Genomic DNA, 17,816 nt, shown 5'->3' with positions numbered 1-17,816 from the left:
ACATTTTTTCATCTGTCTATTAACCATCTGTATGTCTTCCTTGGAGAAATGTCCATTCAGAGGAAAAAGATGGTGGAGGGGTGGGGGAACTTCTTTTAACATGTCCCCTGAATTGCACTGGGTATCTAGCAGACAATTCTGAACATCCATGAAACCACCCTGAGATGTAAGTAGATACATATGGATCTCTACAAACAGAATCTCTCAGGACGTTGGTCTCAAAGTATGAAGCAGGGAGCCGTGATTCCACGCGCAGATAAACACAAGGGGGAGGGAGCTGCCATAAGTGGTTGAGCTGAGAAGGTGAAATAGTAGTTTTCTCTCCTTGTACAAACAGAATATTACATCACTTTCTCTATAAAATCACAGGAGACTTTAATGGTTTACATTAATGGAAGATGGCTTTGTGTGGCAGTGGTTTATCTCTCACATATATTCGCAAAATGTGTGTGACTGAACTTATATCGGAGTGACGAAATGATCTGGCTTTGGAGCCAGCATACTTGGTTTCACATCCCGCTGCCACCACTAACACTGTGGCAAAAGATGAGTGGTTTAAGTTCTCTGTACCTCAGTTTCCTCATTTAGAGAAGTTGGTAATTACACTAGCTTTCTGTATAGGGTACTGGTGGGGATTAAAAGGGCCACCTTATGCCAAGTGTTTAAAATATTCTAATGCTTATTAAGTTCATTAGAAGTATTTGCTATTATTACTAGGGAAGGCACATCAGAACCGGTGTAAAATCGGAAGCTACTATGTAAAGCCTAAGGTATCCAGACAGAGTTCAAGTGTGAAAGGCAAGATGAGTTGGGCTATTGTAGAACCAAAGCACTGTTAGAGTTTGGAGGAAATAAGGGAGATACCAGCTTAAGACTTTCTAATTAATGTCTGTGCCTCTTGGTAGACAAGCAGATATGCAATACAGAAAACAGGCCACAGCATTAGCCATGTGATTTGTTATTAGGAAATGAAAATCCCTTCATGGACAGAGGTTTAAATGGTAAGTCAAGGGAAGTTGTTAATGGAAGATTTTTGAAAAATTAAAATTGATAATCATAACATTCAGTATAAAAGGTTTGAGTGATATTTGAATTATTTTCAAAAATTTCAGAATTTTTTTTATTATGAATTCCAGAGTTAGTTAACATACAATGTAGTATTAGTTTCAGGTGTAGAATTTAGTGACTCATCACTTACATACAACAGGATTTCTCATTACAAGTGATCCCCTCCACTCACCTCCCCCCACATCTCCCCTCTGATAATCACCAGATTGTTCTCTGTAGTTAAGAGTTTGTATCTTGGTTTGCCTCTCTCTCCCCCAACCCTTTGCTCTCATTGGTTTTATTTCTTAAATTCCACATATATACTAAATCATGCAGTATTTGTCTTTCTCTTACTGACTTATTTCACTTAACATTATACTCTGTAGCTCCATCCATGTAATTGCAAATTGAAAAACTTCATTCTTTTTTTAAGGCCAAGTAATATATTAATATATGAATATTATGACATCTTTTTTTTCTCAGATCTAGGGTTAGGTTTAGGTTTAGGACCAGGTTTATGGGAAGGGTTGGTGTTACTGCCAGAGTGATGGTATGTGCCTAGTATCCTGCAGCTCAGAGACTCTCAAGAGGGTTAAGTTTATGTCAGGGTTTGAATTAGGGGTTAGGAATTAGGAGTTAAGGGTTAGAGTTGGGGTGAGGGCTAGGGTTTAGTTAATGAATATGCCTAACAATGTGTAGTTGAGAGACATTTCCATAGAATGAAACACCAGAGTCCTGTTGGGGTGAGAATAGATATGCTTGTGGAAGGAGATAAGGGAAGATGAGATGAGAGAGATGAGGGAAGGAGGGTATTTGGGGCTCTAAATACTCTTTAAATAGCTTCTCTCAATTTTGTAGGCATAAACGTACAATTGAATTTAAAAGACAACCAAGAAGGCATAAACAGTGTAGGATGACTCTCAAAGACCACTAGGTTAATAAAGAAAAGTTTAGTTTTAATATATACCACCTTTCCTGTTTCATGACTCCTGAATCTCGCCTACTTCTAACCAGTTGTCTGGTAAATTTGGATTCTACCCTGACGGGAAGGAGTGGAAAAATCAGGTGACTCTGCAGAACCGATTCCCTTCATTGACAATACAACTCAAAGCAACTTTTCCCCTGTCGTTTGGTGATAAATTTTGTGGCATCTTGGTACAAATGCGACATCAAGTTGAAGGTATTTCTGTGAAGAGGTTTATTTTGACAAACTCAACACAAATAAATAAACCAGTCAAGAAATGGGCAGAAGGCATGAACAGACACTTCTCCAAAAAAGATAGGCAAAAGGCTAACAGACACAAGAAAAAATGTCCAACATCACTAAATACCATCAAGAAAATACCAATCAAAACCACAATGAGATACCACCTCACACCAGTCAGAATGACAAAAATTTTTAAAATAGGAAACAACAAATGTTGGCAAGGATGCTTAGGAAGAGGAACCCTCTTACACTATTGTGTAAGAAGGCAACCTGGTGCGGCCACTCTGGAAAACTATATGAAGGTCCCTCAAGGCATTAAAAATAGAGCTACCCTACAACTCAGCAATTGTTCAACTAGGTAGTTATCCCAAAGATACAGATGTAGTGAAAATAAGGGGCACATGCTCCCCAATGCTCATAGAAACAATGTCCACAAGAGCCAAACTGTGAAAGGATGTGAGATGTCCTTCAACAGATGAATGGATAAAGAATATGTGGTTCATATATACAATGGAATACTATTCAGCCATCAGAAAGGATGAATACCTACCATTTGCATTGACATGGATGGAACTGGAGGATTGTGCAAAGTGAAATAAGTCTAGCAGAGAAAGACAATTATCATATGGTTTCATTCATATGTTGAAAGAAGGAATAACACATAGAACCCTAGCAGAAGTGAGGGAAAACTAAACGGGAAGAAATCAGGGAGGGAGACAAACCATGAGAGACTGTGGACCCCAGGAAACAAACTGAGGGCTACAGAAGGGAGGGTGTTGGTGATATGGGGTAGCCTGGTGGTAGGTATTAAGGATGGCATGTGTTGTGATGAGAACTGGGTATTATACACAACTAATGAATCACTGAACACTACATTAAAAACTAATGATGTACTATATGTTGTTTAACTGAACATAATTAAACAATGAGTTTTATCTTGTGAACATTATACTGTTCTTACCTGGACAGTTCCTTGAAGGGCATTAATTGCAATATTGATATTTGTGTTCCCCATGGTCCCAGTCAAGGAATGAAAGTCCTTTTTGTTTCCACAAAGGTTCTGTTTGCTCTGGGATAAGAATTCCATCCCCTGAAACCTTAAATGCCCTAAAGATATCCGGCATTCTGTTCAAAGTACATCTTTTGGACAAGACCAGGCTTTCTCTTCTGTGATACTGACAATCACAGTTTGTTTTAGACGCTGCTTCCCAAGGATAGATTTTGAACATTAGCACAGATGATACAGGAAGACAGGGTGATATTTTCAGATTGCATGGCAGCCTGAATGTTTGTGTTGCTAAGTACAGTAAGGCATAGGCCAGGAAAAGAACAGCAGGGAGAGTGGATAAATACAGGAAAGTCAACATGGAAAGGTTGAGAGAGTGCCGCTTACGACTCAAATTTAGTTCGAAGGAACAGATATGACAGGAATTCAGAGAATGTCTGTTAGTGACGCTGGGGTGAGAAGACACTGCTAAGCCATCCATTTTCCCTACAATGTTTGTCTTCAAGGAAGAGAGAGAGATTTTGTTCCACAGTTCAAAAGGTACTATTGATAGGGTCTTCATTCCCCCTTCTCCACTAAGAGGAAATCAAGCCATGAATCTCCGAACTTCTTTCATTATGAATTCTGTATTTTTTGCCCCTTATCTCCTATCCCTTTTTACTTCTAGGAGAATGCTGAACAACAGCTGACGCAGCAGTTAAAGAAACAACACATAACTGCCACTTTCTTTTAATTAATGTAGTAAGGAATTCAGGCTGCTTTGTAAGGGAAGGAAATTTTGCCTGCCTCAGAGAAAACACCCACAGCATCTGAATTAAAATATTTTGTGTTTTATTACTATTTATTTTAGGGAAATAAGAAAGAAATCCCTAGAACACCCCCCCCATCCCTCATGAGGTTGACACTTACCTTATCGATAATATTAAAAAGCATATAGTTATCTTTGAGAATTAGTCTTAAGGTCTTGGGTCACATTCAATGGTCCTATCTTTCTAGCTGTAACTCAACCAATTAGACATCCCTTATCTTTTTCAAGGTTACAATATTTGAGCTAGTAAAAGTCCCTCAAAAGACTGCAGGTGGATCTGTTCTGGTTGAATTTGTCTTTGCCATCTTCCATCAGAGAGTGAGGGGCAGATGTGGCTGGGAAAACTGTTTGGGAACATGTAAGTGTGAGCTATTATATCTTATAAAAGCAAATATATATTAAAGTGTTTGTCTTTTCTATGAAAAATTAGTAACACAAGAGAAAAGCCAACTGAAAACCAAATTATTAATGTATATTTGAGTTGCGTAACTTCATTCTTTTACAAAAGAACAAACACAAGATAAATTGTTAATTGGATTTTATGCAATCCTCACAATCTTTGTCCATTAAAACTCAATTAATTTTTTATTTTTTTTAATTTTTTTTATTAATTTTTTATTTTTTATAAACATATATTTTTATCCCCAGGGGTACAGGTCTGTGAATCACCAGATTTACACACTTCACAGCACTCACCCAAGCACATACCCTCCCCAATGTTCATAATCCCATCCCCTTCTCCCAAACCCCCTCAATTAATTTTCTATTCAGAGGCACCAACTGAAATCGTAGAAAACCTAAAAATGTGGAATAATTATAAATTATGACTCAGAGTTCAAATGTCTTAGCTGCTGTTCTGAAGCACATGAGATTGTGTGGAAACTGTCTTTTCATGCTGTTGTCCAGGCCTCACAGCCTGCGATTCACACCCTTTCAATCCCAAGCACCACCACTGGTTCCTACCCTCTTTCCTGCTCCAAACACCCTCCTCTTTCCTCGTGTTCCCTCTGCAGTTTCCTTCAACTCTGTATTTTCATTTTGGTCATGCAAAGCTAGCTCTAGTCTCATTTGTGATTGGAAGCATTCTATTATTGAAACATCCGGTCTATTTCACTTTTCAATCAGGATTAAGATCTTTATTTTAGCTCATAGTGTGAATACCCATTTTTGGATGTGTGTTACACACATGCTTATAGTTCAGTCGCATGCGATTTTCTGTCTAGATATAAGCTATTAGCATAAATAAATAAGAATATTTTGTTCATCTTATAATGCAATTGAACTTATTTTTTTTCACCCAACATTGACATTTTAAAATTGTTACTGAGTTATTTTTTATCTCATGGTAAACCCCCATTTATATGTAAGATTATTTAAACTACAGATGTCCCTTTCTCTGTCCCACAAAACAGGAAGTAACCCTGAAATACATAAAAGGTGAATAAAGTGAAAGCGTATCTTTTTGTAAAACTCAAAAAGATTATTTTTTATGAAAATTGTCTTTTGGCTGTGTGGGATGTGATCTTTAATTTTTATTTACCCAAATACTAACGTAGGGATACATGAAAAGAACTCATTCTCTTGAAAAGTTATTGATTTTTACCCACAACAAGAAAAATATCTGAATGACACATAAAAATAAAGCTATAAAAATGCTATTTTCATAAGAGCAGTACTAAGAAATGTCATAGGTTTTTGCCTGTCTGCACTTAGGAGACTGGCAATGAGTGGGCAGCTTTTGAGTTTATGATTCTTCCTTCAGGTACAGAGAAAAATGAATGATGACGGGAGAAAATTCAAGTTCTGAAGGTGACTTTGTTCTACTGGGTTTTTCCAACTGGCCCCATCTGGAGGTAGCTCTCTTTGTGGTCATCTTGATATTCTACTTAATGACATTGGTGGGCAACCTGTTTATCATTATCTTGTCATACCTGGACGCTCATCTCCACACGCCCATGTACTTCTTCCTCTCAAACCTCTCTTTTCTGGATCTCTGCTACACCACCAGCTCCATCCCTCAGTTGCTGGTCAACCTCTGGGGCCCAGAAAAGACCATCTCTTACACCGGTTGCATGATTCAACTTTACTTTGTCCTTGCACTGGGAACCACAGAGTGTGTCCTCCTGGTGGTGATGTCCTATGACCGTTATGCAGCTGTCTGTAGACCCTTGCATTACGCTGTCCTCATGAATCCTCGTTTCTGCCACCTGTTGGCTGTGGCTTCCTGGGTCAGTGGCTTTACCAACTCAGCACTTCATTCCTCCTTTACCTTCTGGGTGCCCTTAGGTGGACATCGCCAAGTGGACCATTTCTTCTGTGAAGTTCCAGCACTGCTGCGACTATCATGTGCTGATACCCATGCGAATGAACTGACCCTCCTGATCACGAGCTCCATTTTTGTTCTCACACCACTCATCCTCATTCTCAGCTCATATAGTGCCATTGCCCGGGCTGTGCTGAGGATGCAGTCAACCGCCGGACTTCAGAAAGCTTTTAGGACATGTGGAGCCCATCTTATGGTTGTGTCCCTCTTTTTCATTCTCGTCATCTGCATATATCTGCAGCCACCATCAGGAAAGTCTCAAGATCAAGGCAAGTTCATTGCCCTCTTTTATACTGTAGTCACGCCTAGCCTCAACCCTCTAATCTATACTCTGAGAAACAAAGATGTAAGAGGGGCAGTAAGGAGACTCGTGGGGCAGGAGAGGGAGATGTGACAGAGAAATCACAATTTCTGTCCTGCAATTTTTGTTCAGAGTCTTGTCCATCTTGGAGGCTGGTTTCCCTGATTCTTTGATACTCATTTTGTTCTATACCCCAGGACATATATAAGAAAATTTCAGCCCGAATTTTGGGTTCTTTTTATTGGCTTATTTAAAAATATTATCTAAAGGAAACTTTTTTTTGTTTGTACCACTTTAACTTTAATAATTCCATATTTAGTGTCCATAGAAATTAGAGACTGGGTTTTTTTTTTAATTTTTTATTTTTATAAACATATATTTTTATCCCCAGGGGTACAGGTCTGTGAATCACCAGGTTTACACACTTCACAGCACTCACCAAATCACATACCCTCCCCAATGTCCATAAGACACATGCACCCGAATGTTTATAGAGACTGGGTTTTAAGGATAATGTGCTAATTTATGAACTGAGATTTAATATCTACGGAAAGGGGAACAATATAGCAAAGGCACAAATGAATGGAGTCTTTGGTCATTAACAGGCATTTGATTTAGCTAAGTGGTCAAACTGTATGACAGTTCTTTGGTTGAAGCATACTATTTTAAGATACTAAATTATATGAGCGTTTTACTCTATAGGTATATACACTGGTTACAGTGAGGAGTATAAAGAAAGATCTATTCAAATGGATAAACACCCATACATGTGTTCATCTCATTCATTCATTTATTTACTTGTTACCTAAATGTCTTCTAGATCTTACATTTTTGCTAACATAGACAAACACTATGATAAATGGTAGACACTCTTTTTAATGTAAATATAACTCATTTTCTGGTGGAAGAAACGAAAATGTAAGGTGAAAAATGCAGTATCTTTATATGACTTAATTTAAGTCATATTATTTAAGTCACTGGGCATGGTGCTAGTAAATTAGGGTAGCTTTGATGCTGAACACTGGGTGATATACTGAACTAATGAATTATTGAAAATTATATCAAAAACAACTGATGTACTGTACCTTTGCTAATTGAATTTAAATTTAAAAATTAAGGGGGAGAATGAGCTAGGGGAAATCGGAGGGGGAGGTGAACCATGAGACACTGTGGACTCTGAGAAACAAACAGGGCTTTGGAGGGGTTTTGGTGGTGGGTATTAAGGAGGGCACATATTGCGTGGAGCAGTGGGTGTGGTGCATAAACAATGAATCTTGGAACACTGAAAAAAATAAAAATAAAAATATGATTTCTTAAAAAAATTAAGGTAACTTTTTTTAAATTGAAATTTAATTTAATTAACATATAGCGCATTACTAGTTTCAGAGTTAACGTAGTGATTCCTCAGTTTCATGTAACACCCAGTGCTCATCACCTCAGTGCCCTCCTTCACCCATCACCCAGCTCTAGGGTAGCTTTTTATTTATTTATTTTTTCGCCCGTGTTAAACTACTTTTTTTTTTTTTTTTTAAATTTTAGTCCTCAGAAAGGCAGTTCAATTACTGTGGAGTACTGGGCACAAGACAAATTAGCAGCACTATATCCAGTAGGCCACATCATATTTTATTTCCTTTCTTTTTTTAATTTAAATTCAATTAGCCTTTGTAGAGTACATCATTTGTTTTTGGCATAATGATAAATGATTCCTTAGTTTCAAAGAACACCGAGTGTTCATCATATCACCTGCTCCCCTTAATGCCCACCCCCCAAATACCCCATCCCCACATCCACCTCCTTTTCTCTAACTTTCAAAACTAAGGATACACTGTATATTAGTTAATTGAACATAATTTTAAAAATAGGGTATCTTTCTATTTTTTATTTTTTATTATGTTATGTTAGTCGTGATACAGCATATCATTAGTTTATGATATAGTGTTCCATGACTCATTGTTTGCCTTTTTAAAATTTAAAATAAAACCAGTAGTCTGGCCATAAATTTTGAAAAATCAATATCATTTGGTAATTTCTATAGGAAGATGACAATATTAAAGAAAACCCAAACCACAGTATGTGTTTAATTTGCTTTGACTTAGTTAATGACATACTGAAGAGATAGTAAAACTTTTCATTTAAACATTGTTACTCTTTGCTAGGCAGAATTCATATTTAATGTTGAAAAAAAGTTGCTTCATATCCTTTAATTTATCACTCTTAGTGCTAGATAATAACATTGATGAATCACTCACTTCTGTGTGATTTTTTAAATTACTTAATAATATGAATATGTCATATTTTTCTTGTAATCACTTGGCCAATTTATTACACACATCATTCTCCCCCATCACCACTTGAAATAAATCTACTTTGCATATTCTACTTCAGAGTGGAAGACATGTTCAGTCACTACATCTGTATCTTTGGGGTAAATACCCAAGAGTGCAATGGCAGGGTCATAGGGAAGTTCTATTTTTAATTTCTTGAGGAATCTCTATACTGTTCTCCAAAGAGGCTGCACCAACTTGAATTTCCACCAACAGTGGAAGAGGGTTCCCCTTTCTCCACATCCCCTCCAACACATGTTGTTTCCTGTTTTGTTAATTCTGGCCATTCTAACTGTTGTAAGGTGATAGATATCTCAGTGTGGTTTTAATTTGAATCTCCCTGAAGGCTAGTGATGATGAACATTTTTTCATGTGTCTGATAGCCATTTGTATATCTTGATGGGAGAAGTGTCTGTTCATATCTTCTGCCCATTTTTTGATATGTTTGCCTGTTTTGTGTGTATTGAGTTTGAGGAGTTTATTATAAATTCTGGATATCAACCTTTTGTCTGTACTGTCATTTGCAAATATCTTCTCCCATTCCGTGGGTTTCCCCTTTGATTTCTTGACTGTTTCCTTTGCTGTGCAGAAGCTTTTGATTTTGATGAAGTCCCAAAAGTTTATTTTCACTTTTGTTTCCTTTGCCTTTGGAGACATATCTTTTTTTTTTTTTAATTTTTTATTTTTTATAAACATATATTTTTATCCCCAGGGGTACAGGTCTGTGAATCACCAGGTTTACACACTTCACAGCACTCACCAAATCACATACCCTCCCCAATGTCCATAATCCCACCCCCTTCTCCCAAACCCCCTCCCCCCGGCAACCCTCAGTTTGTTTTGTGAGATTAAGAGTCACTTATGGTTTGTCTCCCTCCCAATCTTGAAAGAAGTTGCTGTGAATGATATCGAGGAGATTCCTGCCTATGTTCTCCTCTAGGATTCTCATGGATTCCTGTCTCACGTTGAGGTCTTTTATCTATTTTGAGTTTATCTTTGTGTATGGTGTAAGAGAATGGTCGAGTTTCATTCTTCTACATATAGCTGTCCAGTTTTTCCGGCACTATTTATTGAAGAGACTGTCTTTTTTCCACTGTATATTTTTTCCTGTTTTGTCAAAGATTAATTGACCATAGAGTTGAGGGTTCATATCTGGGCTCTCTACTCTGTTCCACTGGTCTATGAAGTTATTAACAACAGTTATATGCCAATATGCTTTGCAACCTAGATGAAATGGATGCATTCCTGGAAAAATATAAACTACCAAAATTGAACCAGGAAGATATCGACAACCTGAATAGACCGATATCTAATAACAAGATTGAAGCAGTGATCAAAAACCTCCCAAAAAACAAGAGCCCAGGACCTGACAGATTCCCTGGGGAATTCTACCAAACTTTCAAAGAAGAAATAACACCTATTCTCCTGAAGCTGTTTCAAAAAATTGAAGCAGAAGGAAAACTTTCAGACTCTTTCTATGAAGCCAGCATTACCCTGATCCCAAAACCAGGCAAAGACCCTACCAAAAAGGAGAATTTCAGACCAATATCACTGATGAATATGGATGCTAAGATTCTCAACAAGATCCTAGCCAACAGGATCCAACAGCACATTAAAAAGATTATCTACCATGATCAGGTGGGATTCATCCCTGGGCTACAAGGATGGTTCAACATTCGCAAATCAATCAATGTGATACAACAAATTAATATGAGAAGAGAGAAGAACCACATGGTCCTCTCAATTGATGCAGAAAAAGCATTTGACAAAATCCAGCATCCGTTCCTGATTAAAACGCTTCAAAGTATAGGGATAGAGGGAACATTCCTGAACTTCATAAAATCTGTCTATGAAAGACGCACAGCAAATATCATCCTCAATGGGAAAAAGCTTGCAGCCTTCCCGTTGAGATCAGGAACAAGACAAGGATGCCCACTTTCACCACTCTTGTTCAACATAGTATTAGAAGTCCTAGCAACAGCAATCAGACAACAAAGAGAAATAAAAGATATCCAAATTGGCAATGAAGAAGTCAAACTCTCTCTCTTCGCAGATGACATGATTCTTTATATGGAAAACCCAAAAGACTCCACCCCCAAACTACTAGAACTCATACAGCAATTCAGCAACGTGGCAGGATACAAAGTCAATGTGCAGAAATCAGTGGCTTTCTTATACACTAACAATGAAAATACAGAAAGGGAAATTAGAGAATCAATTCCATTTACTATAGCACCAGAACCATAAGATACCTGGGAATAAACCTAACAAAAGAGGTAAAGGATCTGTACTCGAGGAACTACAGAACACTCATGAAAGAAATTGAAGAAGACACAAAAAGATGGAAGAACATTCCATGCTCTTGGATCGGAAGAATAAACATTGTTAAAATGTCTATACTGCCTAGAGCAATCTATACTTTTAATGCCATTCCGATCAAAATTCCACTGGTATTCTTCAAAGAGCTGGAGCAAATAATCCAAAAATTTGTATGGAATCAGAAGCGACCCCGAATCGCTAAGGAAATGTTGAAAAACAAAAATAAAACTGAGAGCTTGGGGTACCAGCTGGGGGGTATTATAGAGGGCACGGATTGCATGGAGCACTGGGTGTGGTGAAAAAATAATGAATACTGAAAATAAATAAAATGAAAAAAAAAAACTGGGGGCATCACGTTACCTGATTTCAAGCTTTATTACAAAGCTGTGATCACCAAGACAGCATGGTACTGGCATAAAAACAGACACATAGACCAGTGCAGAAGCTTTTTATCTTGACGAAGTCCCAGAACTTTACCTTTGCTTTTGTTTCCCTTGCCTTTAGGGACATGTGTTGAAAGAGGTCAGTCACTATGGCCAATGTCAAAAAGGTTACTGCCTGTGTTCTCCTCTAGGATTTTGATGAATTCCTGTCTCACATTGATGTCTTTCATCCACTTAGAGTTTATCTTTGTGTATGGTGTAAGAGACTGGTCCGGTTTCATTCTTCTGTATGTGGCTGTACAATTTCCCCAGCACGGCTTCCTGAAGAGACTGTCTTTTTTTCCATTGGATATTTTATCCTGCTTTGTTGAAGATTAGTTGATCAAAGAGTTGAGGGTCCATTTCTGGGGTCTCTATTCTATTCCATGGATCTATGTGTCTTTTGTGTGCCAGTACCATATTGTCTTGGTGACTATGACTTGGTAACAGAGCTTGAAATCAGGCATCATGATGTCCCCAGCTTTGATTTTCTCTTTCTACATTCCCCTGGAAATTTGGTGTCTTTTCTTTTTCCATACAAATTTTAGAATTGTTTGTTCCAGCTCTGTGAAAAATGTCAATGCTATTTTGATAGGGACTGCATCCAGAGGGTAGATTGCTCTAGGGCTAGTTTTTTTTTGGGGGGGGGGGTCTCATCTTTCATTTTTAAAATTTTTTAAATTTAATTTTTTTTCAGTGTTCCAAGATTTATTGTTTATGCAGCACACCCAGCGCTCCATGCAATACATGCCCTCCTCAATATCCACCACCAAGCTCACCCAACCCCCACCCTTCTCCCCTCCAAAATCAACCCTCAGTTTGTTACTTAGAGTCCATAGTCTCTCATGGTTCATCTCCCCCTCTGATTTCCCCCAACTCACTCTCCTCTCCAACTCTCAGTGTCCTCCATGTTATTCCTTACACTCCACAAGTAAGTGAAACTATATGATAATTGACTCTCTCTGCTTGACTTATTTCACTCAGCATAATCTCCTCCAGTTCCATCCATATTGATACAAAAGTTGGGTATTCATCCTTTCTGAGGGAGTCATAATACTCCATTGTATATATGGACCATATCTTCTTTATCCACTCATCTGTTAAAGGGGATCTTGGCTCTTTCCACAGTTTGGTGGCTGTGGCCTTTGCTGCTATGAACATTGGGGTACATATGGCCCTTCTTTTCATTACATCTGTATCTTTGGGGTAAATACCCAGTAGTGCAATTGCAGAGTATTGTATCAACATAGAGGGGACCAGAGGAGATTATGCTGAGTGAAATAAGTCAAGCAGAGAGAGTCAATTATCATATGGTTTCACTTAACTTGTGGAATGTAAGGAATAAAATGGAGGACATTAGGAGAAGTGAATTGGGGTAAATTGGAGGAGGAGATGAAAAATAAGAGACTGTGGATTCTGACACTGAGAATTCTGAGAAACAAAAAAATTCTGAGGGTTTTGGAGGGCAGGGGGTTGGCGGAATGGGTGAGCCTGGTGTTGGGTATTAAGGAGGGCACGAATTGTGTGGAACACAAGGTATGGTACATAAACAATGAATCTTGGAACATTGAAAAGAACAAAAATAAGATGTTAAAAAACAATAACAAAAAGAAAGTATAACACACTGTTGCTTTAAGAATATCTTATCAAAAAAAATTGGGAAGTGTCACACACACACACAAAAAGAATATCTTATCATTAAAAAGGAAGACAAGTAAAAAAAAAAAAAAAAAAAAAAAAAAGGAAGACAAGGGCCTGGCATGTCTCTCTGTGTATTGTAGTAAGCATATTCGACACTGTGGAATATTGCTCCAGTACAGGTACTGGTAACACAGAAGACTCCAGCTTTGAATGTGTTCCAAGGCAGGTCTACACTACAATATAAGTCACCTGAAACCTGAGCCATACATTTTTTTAAGGCCTTATGGCAGTAGAGTTTTAACTTCTGGTTAGAAAAAAAAAATAATAACTTCAGGATATGCCAAGTTTATGGGGAAACCAAAAGAAAACTGAGGAGGGAGTTGAGGGAAATTAGAAGGGGAGGTGAACCATGAGAGACTATGAACTCTGAAAAACAACCTGAGGGTTTTGAAAGGGTGGGGGTTTGGAGGTTGGGGGAACCAGGTGGTGGGTATTAGGGAGGGCACAGATTGCATGGAGCACTGGGTCTGGTGCAAAAACAATGAATACTGTTACGCTGAAAAGAAATAAAAAATTTTTTTAAAAAAGAAAGAAAACCCTTAGGGTTTTAGGAAAACCCTGATATTTGTACTAGAGGATTAAACACCTCTTGAAAAACAGCCTCTGGTGTGCTGCTCGGAAATAAAAACAGAAATAAACTATTGGAACTACATCAAAATACAAAACTTTTGTACAGTAAAGGACCATCAACAAAACAAAAAAGCAACCTACTGAATGGGAGAAGATACTTGCAAATGATATATATGATAAGGGCCTAACATCTAAAATATATGAAGAACTTATACAAGTCAACAGAAAAAAAAGTAATCTGATTGAAAAGTGGGCAGAGATACTGAATAGACATTTTTCAAAAAAAGACATACAGATGGCCAACAGACACATGAAAAAGTGTTCAACATTACTAATTATCAGGGAAATTCAAATAAAAACCACAACGAGATATCACCTTACATTGCTAGAATGGCTAAAGTAAAAAAGACAAGAAATTACAAGTATTGGTAAGGATTGCAGAAAGAGGAACACTCATGCATTATTGGTGGGAATGTAAATTGGTGCAGCTATTATGGAAAACAGTATGGAGGTGCCTCAAAAAGTTAAAAATAGAATTACGATAGGATCCACTAATTCCACTATAGGGTATTGACCCAAAGAAAACAAAAACACGTACTTGAAAAGAAATATGAACCTCTATGCTTATTGCAGTGTTATAAATTATACAAATTATAGAAGCAACCCAGTGTGCATCCGAGATTAATGGATAAAGAAGATGTGGTATATATGTGTATAGGGACATCCCTATGCTGTTATACTGGATCCGGAGTTCCTTTCCAGTAGTTCAATTCCTAGATCTTGGAAAAGTGTCTCCATGTCTATAAGCTTCCTACATCCAGCTTTATGTTGTTTTTCCTCTAAGAGTCCCTGATGGTACATGTTAGCCAAGTCCTACAATTTTAGAATAAGCTACTTCCTCTGATAGCAGGGACCATAGTCATGACTCTCAGGTGCTGATTAAGGGCCATGAGAGATTTTGAGGAAGGACTGTGTCATCTTTACATTATCTCCAGGCAAGTGGAGCCTTCTCTTCTCTATCAAGATGTGGGAGACTCATTTCACCAGTTTGGAAGGTTCAGAGAAATCTGCAAGTTCATGTTGAGATGCAACTAAATAGATAGCCACTACCCCAGGTCTCATTGTCTGAATCCTTCACCATATGTGTCTTGGCTTTACCATAAAAGGACTATTGAGATTATTTTGTCTCCCTTGCAGCCTTGTGGCCCTAACAACTAAGCCCTGTGTTTGATTTTCAACAGTCTTTCCTATATAGCATATAGGAATTTCCTTTGATGCTTACATGAAAACCTATTTGCTTTTGTAACATTCCCTAAGTTAGCATTCTCAAAGTGTGTCCCTGGACCTGAAGCATCATCATCACCTGGGACCCTGTTAGAAATGCCAATTCTTGGGCCTCACCCCAGACCTATTGAATCAAGAACTCTTGGTAACAAGCAGTTTGAGACCACAACACTAGCTTGATAATTGGTTGGCTGAAGAATACTATTCTTTTTCTTCAAGGTTCCTAAGACAGTCATTGAAAACCAGAAAACCTAATAATAATCTAATTATCACTACTCCCATATCTCTCAAGGATTAAATGTACCATATACCCCAATGCTTCTCCTCCTACATGTACCTCCTCCCAAGCCATACCAGGTAAGACCATTCATTAGTGATGCTGATGTTAGAGCATGCTGTGAGTTACCACAATTCCATTTGCCCCAAATTAATGAGACATTTGTTGCTGTCTGGTGAGTGATGCCTCTTGTGAAAGGTCATCTAAGAATCTGCTTTCTCCTCTTGCAACTCTGCTTAGGTGCCCTAAAAATAAGAAAGAGAAGAAATTGAGAGAAGAAATTAGGTTTGAACACTTGATATAGGAGGTGATTTCAAGAAGAATGAGTGAGGGAAGCAGAGTGAGAGAGATAAGAAAGCAAACCAGCCTAAGGGTGTAGTAGCCAAGTTGTGCACGATGTGAGCTCAATTCTCCCAGGACCGCCTGAAAAGCATAGAGGAGGTATGCTTCTGCTTGAAAGAAGGGTTGCATTTCCCACTAATTACCACCCTGCCTTGTTTGAAGATTTCCCCTAGGGTCATTAAATCTCTTGTGTTTCTGCGTGGCACTTGTCTAAGTGCCAAGTTGGCTCCCTGTGTGTCAGATAAAGCCTTGAAGCAGACAGGGAAGACATACGCAGCCTGCTCAAAATGGGTCACTGTCAGGGTGTGTAAGATTAATCTGGGTTCACACAGAACTGTTCGTTGCCACTCTGCTGAAATCAGAGGTGGGCTGAGAACCTGAGCTATATTGGCACCAGAGACACCTGCCTTAGAAGGTGAGATGTAAATATTGTAAATATTGTGTTCCGCACTGGCAGCCACAGGAATCACACTGAACTGAGTCTCAGGAGTTTTTCCTGTAGTGACAGGCAGAGGAGGTGAGCTAAGAGAAAAATCACAGGGAAAATTATATTTGAGGGAACAAGACAAGTATTAACAGGACAGTGATGAAGAGAATTCTTATATATTGTGCAGTAAACAGTTAATCAAAGACTCTCTCCTCCAATGCATGAACCTTTGGAGAAGAGTTGATCCAGGGAGAAAACATACATCTCTAATGGTGAGAAAGTAGAAAGCAACTGAAAGAAAGAACATGGATTGATGGAGATACAGAAACATAGATAAGGATATAAATAGGTATAAACATTACTATCAAAAAATAAAGGAAGGAAGGAAAGAAGGAAGGAAGAAGAAAAGCAGAAAAGAAGGAGCAACCTTAATAGACAAAGAATTCAAACCTGTTATTGGAAGTGGATGAAAGTCACAGGATAGAAGAGGAGGTGGTGGTGATGCAACATGGGGGCTTAAGTGGGTAGGAGAAGAATCAATGAAACAAGATGGAATTGGGAGGGAGACAAACCATAAGTGACTCTTAATCTCACAAAACAAACTGAGGGTTGCTGGGGGGAGGGGGGTTGGGAGAAGGGGGTGGGATTATGGACATTGGGGAGGGTATGTGCTTTGGTGAGTGCTGTGAAGTGTGTAAACCTGGTGATTCACAGACCTGTACCCCTGGGGATAAAAATATATGTTTATAAAAAATTAAAAATTAAAAAAAGAAGAAGAAGATGAGAAAATCTGCAAGACTCTGAGATTCTTTTAAACTTCACACTTTATTCTTCCCCTGAAGTATCAAACTCAGATTTACAAACACAACGCTAGCATTTCAACTCTACTTTGCAAAAATGCTACAGAAAATAAAGGAACAATAGTACAAAGAGGACTGAGACTGGAAGAAGAGGTATGGATTTTCTGAAATGCACAGTAGTGAAACAAATATATGAGACATGAGTGATACCGTGTTTGGGAGCTACCTGTGAGCATGGGGACTGCTGACTGATGGGTCTACTTGTGGTGTGTGGATAAAGTCAGATACAATCCAGTACAGTGGATCAGATAGGGATCAGTAAGGCCAGGATATTTGGAGAGGAACTTTGAGCAAGTTGTGTGAAAGCAAAAACACATAATGCTGTGAAAACTTTAGATAAATAACTGCATGATGATTTCTCATGTTCTTCAACTGGTTAAACTGAGATCAAGAATTCACCTCAAAATTATGACTATAAAATAGATTGTATAAGGTCCTGCCATGATTTTTCTGAGAATTCTTGCTTGTGTGGGCCATTTGACCAACTTTATTTTTTTAATAGGATTTTAAACATTTTGAACTGTATTTCCAAGCATTTCATTTTCTCCAGTTCACTTATCATTATTAGGACTATTTAAAAGTGATGAAAATATATGAG

The 17,816-nt window shown here is 38.1% G+C and overlaps 1 protein-coding gene across 1 annotated transcript; it reads left to right on the top strand.

Annotated features, from left to right (window-relative positions):
- Nucleotides 1–5,846: 5,846 nt before the first annotated feature.
- LOC123390248 (olfactory receptor 2J3-like) lies at nucleotides 5,847–6,785 on the top strand. Its single transcript, XM_045073942.1, has one exon. It carries the CDS (start codon nucleotides 5,847–5,849, stop codon nucleotides 6,783–6,785), a length of 939 nt encoding a protein of 312 aa, XP_044929877.1.
- The last annotated feature ends 11,031 nt before the right edge of the window (nucleotides 6,786–17,816 follow it).

Source organism: Mustela putorius, unplaced genomic scaffold (genome assembly GCF_011764305.1).
Source record: "Mustela putorius furo isolate JIRA1106 unplaced genomic scaffold, ASM1176430v1.1 tig00537295_pilon_pilon_pilon, whole genome shotgun sequence".
NCBI classification, from domain to species: domain Eukaryota; kingdom Metazoa; phylum Chordata; class Mammalia; order Carnivora; family Mustelidae; genus Mustela; species Mustela putorius.
Note: the sequence above shows the minus strand (reverse complement) of the source record. Positions and strands in the feature narration are given on the sequence as shown.

Bases quoted from the DNA above. Each gene is read 5' to 3' on its own strand.
- LOC123390248 (XM_045073942.1), top strand. From the start codon at position 5,847: ATGATGACGGGAGAAAATTCAAGTTCTGAAGGTGACTTTGTTCTACTG.